Below are 10,255 nucleotides of genomic sequence, written 5' to 3' on the forward strand. Positions count from 1 at the left end.
AAAAATACAGCTAATAGCAACCGTTAGCTTTGAATTGACAAGTCTTTGGAGATGTTCTCTCTACCGCGGCTCGAACGACACTGATTTTCCGAAAGATTTTTCTAAAGAATTTAGGAAGAGCATTTAGAGTGTCGAAATTCGAAATGCACGCTGTAGCACGAGAACGACGGGACGGTTGGACGAAAAACAGAATGCGAGAAGGACCGCTGTAAGCTTTGTGGCAAACACATGTTTAGTTTTTCCTGCAGGTTGGTACGCAGAGTCGATGGGTACCGGGTTCAACCGGGTGATTGAAATCAATGAGATGTAACAGGAGTGTTTGATTTTGCCGCAACATTCCGCCCACCTTGCCAATCTTGTAAAGAATGGCAATGATTCAGCGCCGACTAGTCCTTGGTCGACAACGTTGATTCTGTTGAGTTATCTTCGTTGGTTGAGATGGGCATCACGACAAGTTTCACAATCGGTCGTTTATAAACCGAATGTTGGGTTTTCACGGTAGCAACCCGAACGAGATTGTCCTGACCAGGGTGGACGTCAATGATCCATCCTAGAGCCCATTTTGACGGTGGATATCGTTCGTCTGCGACGAGCACGAGAGATCCTATTTTGAACGCGTCAGACCTGCGTTGCCGCTTGGAAATCTGGAGATGTTGAAGGTATTCGGCACTCCAGCGTTTCCAAAATCGTTCCAGCATCTGACGTAAAAGTTGCCATCGTGAAAGTCGAGAGTTTGGCAGATCGATGATTGCAGGCTCAGGAGTAGTAGTCAATACCGTTCCAATGAGAAAATGACCCGGGGTAAGAGCTGATGGATCCGTTGGGTCATCCGAGAGCGGGCAAAGAGGGCGCGAGTTGAGGATGGCCTCAATCTGCGAGTGCAATGTTGAGAATTCCTCGTAGGTGAGGCCAGTGTCTTCGATGACTCTTTTGAGGTGAAACTTTACGGATTTGACAGCCGCGTCCCATTTCCCTCCGAAGTGTGGTGATGATGGTGGATTGAATTTCCAGCGAGTTCCATCATTCGCTAGAATAATATTTTTTCGCGGCACTATGGTTCGATCAAATTCTACACTGAATAGCTATGTTGTAGGGCTTCCGCTTCGGATATTGAAACTTGATAACGTTCTGGACTCGGGTTTGAATCATACAACGTGCCAAGCGCTATTCTATTGGAAGAAAACAGGTGGTGTGTTTCGTCCTAGACCCGCTAGAGGACTCATCAGTAAGGCTATCTAGCGGGTTCTGCCTTAGACACAAATGTCTTGAGGAAAGTTATTAATATACTAATTGGTGACAGTTTTAGTACTTGTGAGAAAGTTTCGTTCGACAATTTGTCCATCTAGTGGACGCTGTCGTAACTAGGCTTTCTTATTAAAGGGTATAGCCGGATAAGATAGTCAAAAATGCCCTTGAACCGAATTTTATCGACGATTCGATAGAGCATCAAGAAAAAACATACTGTGCAAAATTTCAACCCTGTATCTCGATCGGGAGGGTAGTTATGGGGTAAAATCGAAAAATCAGTTTTTGGCCTATTTTCCCTAGTTAATGACGTTTAGAAATTCTGAAAAAAATCTGACACATGTCAAGAACCCAAATACATACTTTGCAATTAGTTTCAGATTTTTAAAATGGAAATCCTGTTTGTAAAAAATCAAAAAACTCAAAAAAATCGAAAAAAATGCAGATTTCACATGGAAGTTCTAGAGTGTCCACTTTTATATTTTTACAGTAGCGGTATATTGTTATAAGTATTGTTCATGAATTTTTTCAGATTTTTCGGTTTGATGCGCCATTGTTAAAAAAAATAAAAACCGATTTTGTCGACGTTTTTTCCGCGAAGAACTAACAAGGAGAGCGCAAGGCCTTCGGGTCACCGATTTAGTTAAGATTTCGTATACTTATAGATTATGATCTGCCTTTCACGAATATGTAGCATTATAGGGGCAAACACTCAATAATTGTTGAGATATTTATAAACAAAGTTTTTTCATAACCAGTAGTAAAAATACGCTATTGTAGGGAAAGCATATAACGAGTAATATCCTGGTGTAGTGGCAACGTACTAGACACTTACTATCCGGTGGGCTAGGGTTCGATTCCCGACCGGGAAAAAATATTTTTTTACTTATTTATTTATATTATCTATTCGCTGTGTAACATTGACTTGTTCATAAGCGATTCTACATTTATTACAAATCAAAGAACAAAAGTTTTAATAGATTATAAACAAATTAACCGAAATGAATGAAATAGTAAATTACCGTCTCGTGTCTGGAAAGAGAAGAAATAAAGTAAATATAGGGAGAGAAAATATGGTATACGATAAATTTAATAATATTATACTTACAATTACATATTTTTAATTATAATAGTGGTGCATGTCGTAAAAGCATACGAAACATAATACGCAGAAACAGCTTGCACATCGAATAAGCGTAGTATTATTGCATTGGCACCTGCTTCTTTGTACATTTATGGGAAAACAGATTTGACTGACGTTTTTAAAAATTTATCTTTCTGCTGTAAATCCGGCTACATACCATGCATGTTCCAGCACAGATTGAAAAATTAGTGCACATAATTGTTTGTATATTATTGTTAGAGAAAGATTTAATGAACAATTATTTTCTTCACATAAGTTTGGGCAATGATTTTTTAAATGTTTGATACATAGGTTTCTTGCGTGATCTTTCTATTAATCCTCTACAGAATCTTCGTGCGCGCCTTCTTTGAATTGTCGAACTTCTCGCATCATAGCCAAATTAAAAATATGTAATTGTAAGTACAATATTATTAAATTTATCGTATACCATATTGTCTCTTCCTATATTTACTTTATTTCTTCTCTTTCCAGACAGGAGACGGTAATTTACTATTTTATTCATTTCGGTTAATTTGTTTATAATTTATTAAAACTTTTGTTCTTTGATTTGTAATAAATGTAGAATCGCTTATGAACAAGTTAATGTTACACAGCGAATAGGTAATATAAATAAATAAGTTAAAAAATATTTTTCCCGGGCGGGAATCGAACCCTAGCCCACCGGGTAGTAAGTCTAGTACGTTGCCACTACACCAGGATATTACTCGTTATATGCTTTCCCTACAATAGTGTAGTTTTAATACTGGTTATGAAAAAACTTTGTTTATAAATATCTCAACAATTATTGAGTGTTTGCCCCTATAATGGTATACATTCGTGAAAGGGAGATCATAATCTATAAGTATACGACGTCTCAACTAAATCGGTGACCCGAAGGCCTAGCGCTCTCCTTGTAAGCTAACCTTAAAATTGTTACGTTCTATTTATTCTGTAAGTCTATCAGGCTCTGATAAACCTTGAGCATTCTACAGAAGTAATTAAAAAATGAAATCAACTTAATTAATATTTCTACAGTATAAACATTACATCTAGAAATATCAACCACGTTTCCAACAGTTCAGTTGGCTCAGTGCGTTGGGCGTTCGATTGTGGACCGGCCTATGCTAGGTTCGCGCCCGTCGTAGGTCTATTTTTTTTATTTCATCATTTCTCTTCTTTTTTTATATCTAACTTCACACTAGTCAAGGATATTTTTGTAGAATTCTTTTAAAAGCAATATTGAAATATTTAAAAAGTATTTTAAGGTAAAATACACCAAATATAGTAGTTGTGTCTAAGAGAGTCGTAAGGCGAGTAAAGAAAAGAAAAGGTAAACGTATAAAGGTAAACAAAGGTAAAAGTTAATGAAACATCAAAAGTTTGTCATTCTAAATATGCTTTTATAGATCCGTTAGTTTACTTTGACAAGTATCGGAACATCTGCTTTCACTGTGAAATATTTCATTAGCAACCCTGAGTGGTACATACACAACAATTGTGTGCTGTTCCGCATAAGAGACGAGTTACCAAATTGAATGTCTTAAAAGAAGTAAACAACAATAGAGCCATTTCTACAACTTGAATTTCTTTCTTTCCTCTATAACAAAGTATTTAAAACTCGAAGACACATAAATGGAATTACTTCTGAAAATGTCGAGTACTGCCAGAAGTTCCTCCAATTTTCAACATAAATAAATCTTTCAATTCATCGATAAAATAAAATATGCTTTACAGAAAACACGATAAAATGAAACTGAGATAATTAAGATCCGCACAAGCTATGTATTATAATTTTTTTGCGAATTTCACCTTAAAATATTTTTTTTGAATATGTAGATATTGCTTCTAAAATAAATCTACAAACACACCATTGATTATTATACAGAGTGTTTACCTACAGGTGGGAGAAAATTTAAGGGGTGGTCCTGGACGATAATATAAGACGAAAATGAAGAATCAAAAAATTGCGATTTCGGCTTCGTTATTTAGTTATTAACCATTAAAAATCCGCCTAAAATGCTGCAACACTTCTAACAAAAGTATACGTTGCGTACGTCACACAGCCGCGCGACAGTCTCGTATCAAGTGACAAACGCATGCATACCTTGGTTCTCATTTGGGGCTCCAGCGAGGTGAAAATGTTTAAAAAATCGTTGGACGACACTGAACCTACCTACTCGTTAAAATCCACAAGGGCATTTCTAATATCCGCCCTATGGAATTATCGAGTAGAACGGGTCAATGCCCTTTCACTTTTAAATTCTTCTCACACATATCCACACAAATCCTTATCCTGCACTATAATTGTTCATAACACCGTACTTATACTGGAATAAACGCTCTAGCACAATTTACAATATCATACACACACACTACGAGTTTACAGAGAGTATGTACAAGTTTACTGAGGGGAATGAGGAGAATGTAAAGAACTGGTAATCCTTTAATGTTGAAACACTGCACTTTATTGAACTTGATTTACGTCGCGAGACTCGCTCACAGACCGAACGGACATCTTGAGGTCGTGTGATTTCTGGGAACGGAAATCTTCGACGCGAGCGAGAAGAATCGTGCGTACCCTCTCGCTGGAGCCCCAAATGAGAACCAAGGTATGCATGCGTTTGTCACTTGATACGAGACTGTCGCGCGGCTGTGTGATGTACGCAACGTATACTTTTGTTAGAAGTGTTGCAGCATTTTAGGCGGATTTTTAATTGTTAATAACTAAATAACGAAGCCGAAATCGCAATTTTTTAATTCTTCATTTTCGTCTTATATTATCGTCCAGGACCACCCCTTAAATTTTCTCCCACCTGTAGGTAAACACCCTGTATAGTCAGACATAAAAAAAAGAATTAATGAAGTAAAAAAAATGTATACCTATGCCGGGAGCGAACCTAGTATAAGTAGATCAACAGTCGAATGCCTAACGCGCTGAGCCAACTGAACTGTTGGAAACGTGATTGACATTTCTAGATGTAATGTTTATACTGTAGAAATATTAATTAAGTTGATTTCATTTTTTAATTACTTCTGTAGAATGCTCAAGGTTTATCAGAGCCTGATAGACTTACAGAATAAATAGAACGTAACAATTTTAAGGTTATCTTAGTTAGTTCTTCACGGAAAAAACGTCGACAAAATCGGTTTTTATTTTTTTTAACAATGGCGCATCAAACCGAAAAATCTGAAAAAATTCATGAACAATACTTATAACAATATACTGCTACTGTAAAAATATAAAAGTGGACACTCTAGAACTTCCATGTGAAATCTGCATTTTTTCGATTTTTTTGAGGTTTTTGATTTTTTACAAGCAGGATTTCACTTTTAAAAATCTGAAACTAATTGCAAAGTATGTATTTGGGTTCTTGACATGTGTCAGATTTTTTTCAGAATTTCTAAACGTCATTAACTAGGGAAAATAGGCCAAAAACTGATTTTTCGATTTTACCCCATAACTACCCTCCCGATCGAGATACAGGGTTGAAATTTTGCACAGTATGTTTTTTCTTGGTGCTCTATCGAATCGTCGATAAAATTCGGTTCAAGGGCATTTTTGACTATCTTATCCGGATATACCCTTTTTCGGCATTTTTGTAATAATACAGGAAGGGTTTTTATCGATCGAAATTTAGTAATAATATTTTTTCGCGGCGCTACGGTTCGATCAAATTCTACTATAATGTTCTGCTAGAATGTTGGCGAGAGCGGCTGCTTCTTTGGAAGAAGCTTGAAAAAGGTTTCGCAGTTCCTTGTCAGCACCGATGAAGTTGGTGCCACAGTCACTGCTGAGCGTTGCACAGATGCCTCGTCGACTTATAAAACGTTTATAAGCGGTGATGAAGCCGTTGGTGGAATAGTCGGTAGCTATTTCCAAGTGAACAGCTGAAGACGAGAGACAAACGAAGAGGACGATATAGCCTTTGTACGTCTTCGCGCCTCGACCGCGAAACGTCCGAAGAGTTAGAGGGCCAGCGTAATCAACTCCTGCGTGAAGGAATGGGCGAGACGGGGTCGCATGAGACTGGGGTAGCTGCCCCATTAACTGTTGTCCAAGAGTGGCTCGTTGTCGTGTACATTGCACACAGCGATGGATGAATGAGCGAACTGGAACACGACCGCCGACGATCCAATATCGTCTTCGCAGGGTTGTGAGTGTGAGTTGGGCTCCCCCGTGAAATGCACGGCGATGAGCCTCGTCGATGATGAGGGTTGTGAGCGCCGATTCTCGTGGTAAAATGAGAGGATGTTTCTCGTCATGATCGAGAAGAGAGTTTTGGAGCCGTCCTCCAACGCGTAACAAATTCGATCCGTCGAGGAAGGGAATGAGACGAAGCAGTGAGCTTGATCGTGAGATGTGCTTGCCTCGCCGTAATTGATTAATTTCAACTTTAAAGAACGCTGTCTGAGTGAGCTTCACCCAAAAAAGACGTGCGTGATTAAGTTCTTCGGGAGTCAGCGACGAGGATTGATCTGCGGCGCCCTTATTGCGTCGAAACTTTTCGAGGGCGCGAAAACACCATGCTGTGATGCGTAGAAGAGTCCTTAGACTCGAGAACCTGTCCACGAGATTCCAGACTACTGGAGGTTCGTCCTGATTCGCGATTGTGACGGGAACTTTGCGAAATTCAAGGGCAATGTCTGGATCTAGCGACGGGGTGGAGCGCGGCCAATGCGTTGAGTGCTGTGAGAGCCACGCGGGACCATTCCACCAAAGTGCGTGCTCTCTCAGCTCGGTAGGAGACAGTCCACGCGAGGCACAGTCGGCAGGATTGTCCTTCCCTGAGATGTGATGCCATTGACAGTTCGAGAGTTCTTGAATTTCGGTTACACGGTTTTGAACGAAATCCGCCCACCGACGGGCGTCACCACGAATGTACGCGAGCGCGACTGTGGAATCCGTCCACAGATGAATTGGAACCTTTCCGAGATCAAGCGTTTTTCGAATTACCGACATATGACGAACCAAGAGGAGTGCGGCTGAGAGTTCGAATCGAGGAACTGTAACTTTGTTGAGAGGAGCGACTCGGGTCTTAGCGGTGACAGGCGTCACGCGTGCGTCATTCAGATCTGTAATCACGCGAAGGTAAATTACTGCACCTAGCGCCGATTGAGAAGCGTCAAAAAACCCGTGCAACTCGACTACGGATGAGGAAGCGATGTACCCGAGCCACCGAGGCACTGAAATTGAGGAAATGTCTTTGAGGTCCTCTTCGAATCTGTTCCACTGTGACATACGTTCCCGATGTATTGGCTCATCCCAACTGAGCTTCGCTGACCAGAGTTTCTGGATAAAGATTTTTCCGCGAACAACCACAGGTGCAATCTATCCGAGAGGATCGAACAGCTGAGATACACGTGATAGGACGGTGCGTTTGGTTGTTCGAGACTGTGCTGCTGGAGTATTACACGATGTAAATGCAAACGAGTCTGACTTTGGATGCCACAGAATTCCGAGCGCATTAAAAAATTGCTCGGTCTCAAGTGACACTGGCGAAGTATGCTCACGATTCTCGAGAGGAATGTGTTTGAGTAATTTTTCGTCGCTGGCGGGCCATTTTTTGAATATGAAACATCCGGATTTGAGACATTCGTCGACTTGTCGAATCTTTTCTTGAGCTTTCAAAATGGTGTCCGCTCCTGAGAGCACGTCGTCGACATAGATTTCACGTTGGATGATTTCAGTAGCTAGCGGAAAGCGATTCCCTTCGTAAGTGGCGAGTTGTTGAAGCGTACGGATCGCGAGATATGGAGCACTTTCTAACCCGTACGTCACGGTGTGAAGATGATACGAGAGCGGAGTCTTTTCAGGATGAGCTCTCCATACGATTCTTTGCAGATCCCAATCGTCGGCATGCACTCGAATTTGTCGGTACATCTTTTCTATATCTGCGGTGAACACATAGAAATAACGACGCCATCGGGTTATGACGTCAGCGAGATCAGTCTGCAATTTTGGCCCAACGTGCTGAAGGTCATTCACTGATATTCCGTAGTTGGTTCGATTTGAGCCGTTGAAAACAACACGGACTTTCGTAGTTGAGCTGGACTCTCGAATAACTGAATGATGAGGAAGATAAAATGCATTTCGAGGCAGTGAGGTTTTAGTCGGAACGAGAGCCATGTGATTGAGAGCTTCATACTCATCCATAAACTTTGAGTATGCTGCTTTGATAGATGAGTCCAGAGCGAAACGATTCTCCTGACGTATGAGAGCGCGTAATGCCGGAGTATACGAGTTTCCGAGATCTTCTGGCTTATACTTCAAAGGTATGCGTACGATATAGCGTCCGTTCGAGTCGCGAGAGTGCGTTTCCTTGAAGAATTGTTCGCACTGATATTCCGCTTCGGAGAGCGTGGTGCGCGGCGCGGGAGTAGCTTCTTCTTGTTCCCAGAACCGTTGGACCAAACCATGGAGTTCGAGGTCAACGGAACATTGTAACCCTTGTGCTGGATGCTCACCGAGATCTGAGTGCGGCTGAGATGAGACGGAACCAGAGAGAATCCATCCTAGAGTGGTTTCTTGAGCGATAGGGCTGCCGGGACCGCCTTTGCGGATTCCTTCCTCGAGGATTGCGCTATAAACTTCCGTGCCGAGAATCAAGTCAATTCTCGCCGCTGAGGAGAACTCTGGATCTGCTAGCTCAAGACTTTCGAGGTGTGGCCATGGATTTCTGACAACTCTGCTTGGTGGTGTATACGGTGGTGTATTACGTTAAACAATCTCTTCGCGTGACTCTACACTTATAAATAGTTACAACGACTATGTATAAAAATATAGGAACTCGAAATAAATTATATTACTCTATTACAGTTTTTGAACTTTTTATTGCGCTATACTCTGTCTGGAAATCTTACCGGAGGTCTAATTGTTCTTTTTACGCGCGTTGATACAGTGGGCTGTACGCTGTCATTCGTACTACTTGGCTTTTCCTCGTTACAATCTTCTCCTGACTTCAAAATGTACGCTGGTTTGAGTCGGTCTATCGAAATATTTACTTCCTTCCCTTTTATAACTATTGTGAAATACTTGTCATGCCTCTGTGATACTAAAAACGGTCCGTCGTATGCTGGCTCCAATGGTTTCTTAATCCTGTCCACCCCTAGGAAAATATGAGAGCAAAATTTTAAATCTTTATGAATAAATACCTTTTGTTTCGTGGCTCTCTGCGACTTGATGGGTTTTAACAGGTCCATGTGGCTTTGGAGTTTGCTTACGAAGGACTCGAGTTCCGCCTCGTGCTTCGATTGCCCGAAAAACTCTCCTGGCAGTCGTATATTTGTTCCATATACCATTTGCGCCACCGAATGGTTGGTATCCTCCCTTAGCGCTGCTCTCAACCCCAGTAGTACTGTGGGTAGGGTTTCCGTCCATTTGTTGTTGCCGTGTGCCTTTATAGCAGTTTTCAAAGTTCTATGAAAACGTTCAATTTTTCCATTGCATTGTGGATGGTACGGAGTCGTATGTAAGACTTTCGCTCCACACATTGCCATCAGATTTCTGAATACCCGTGATTCAAATTGTCTTCCTTGATCTGTTATTATACTGCTTGGCACACCAAAACTATTATACTAACCCAGTTTTCATAGAATGATTTTCCTACAGTTTCGGCTGTAATGTTCTGTAACGGAATTACTTCCATCCAACACGTGAATCTATCAATGCACGTCAAACAATATATGTTTCCTTCTGACGGTGGTAATGGGCCAATAATGTCAATGTGCACTACTCTAAAACGTGCATCTGGTTTTTGAAACTCTGCAATTTTAGATTTTGTGTGCTTATTTATTTTCACTTTTTAGCAGTTTATGCATGTTCGTGTCTACTCCTGCATGTGTTTCCTAATTCCTGACTAAACGAATCGGTTGGTCATCTCCTTCACC

At 40.9% G+C, this 10,255-nt stretch overlaps 1 protein-coding gene across 1 annotated transcript; it reads right to left on the reverse strand.

Annotated features, from left to right (window-relative positions):
* Positions 1 to 386: 386 nt before the first annotated feature.
* Positions 387 to 9,859, reverse strand: LOC143217822 (uncharacterized). Its single transcript, XM_076442462.1, has 4 exons — positions 9,295 to 9,859; positions 7,728 to 9,010; positions 6,050 to 7,658; positions 387 to 1,027 (listed from the first exon to the last, which is right to left on the reverse strand). Exons 1-4 carry the CDS (start codon positions 9,857 to 9,859, stop codon positions 387 to 389), a joined length of 4,098 nt encoding a protein of 1,365 aa, XP_076298577.1.
* Positions 9,860 to 10,255: the final 396 nt, after the last annotated feature.

The sequence above is a fragment of the Lasioglossum baleicum genome, chromosome 18 (genome assembly GCF_051020765.1).
Source record: "Lasioglossum baleicum chromosome 18, iyLasBale1, whole genome shotgun sequence".
NCBI classification, from domain to species: domain Eukaryota; kingdom Metazoa; phylum Arthropoda; class Insecta; order Hymenoptera; family Halictidae; genus Lasioglossum; species Lasioglossum baleicum.

Excerpts from the sequence above, each read along its gene's own strand:
- LOC143217822 (XM_076442462.1), bottom strand. The coding sequence starts at position 9,859 with ATGTGTGGAGCGAAAGTCTTACATACGACTCCGTACCATCCACAATGC. Across the intron at positions 9,011-9,294 it reads TTGTAACGAGGAAAAGCCAA|CAGATCCAGAGTTCTCCTCA; the intron begins GTAGTACGAATG and ends GTCTTGAGCTAG. Across the intron at positions 7,659-7,727 it reads AACGCACCGTCCTATCACGT|AAACTCTGGTCAGCGAAGCT; the intron begins GTATCTCAGCTG and ends ATCTTTATCCAG.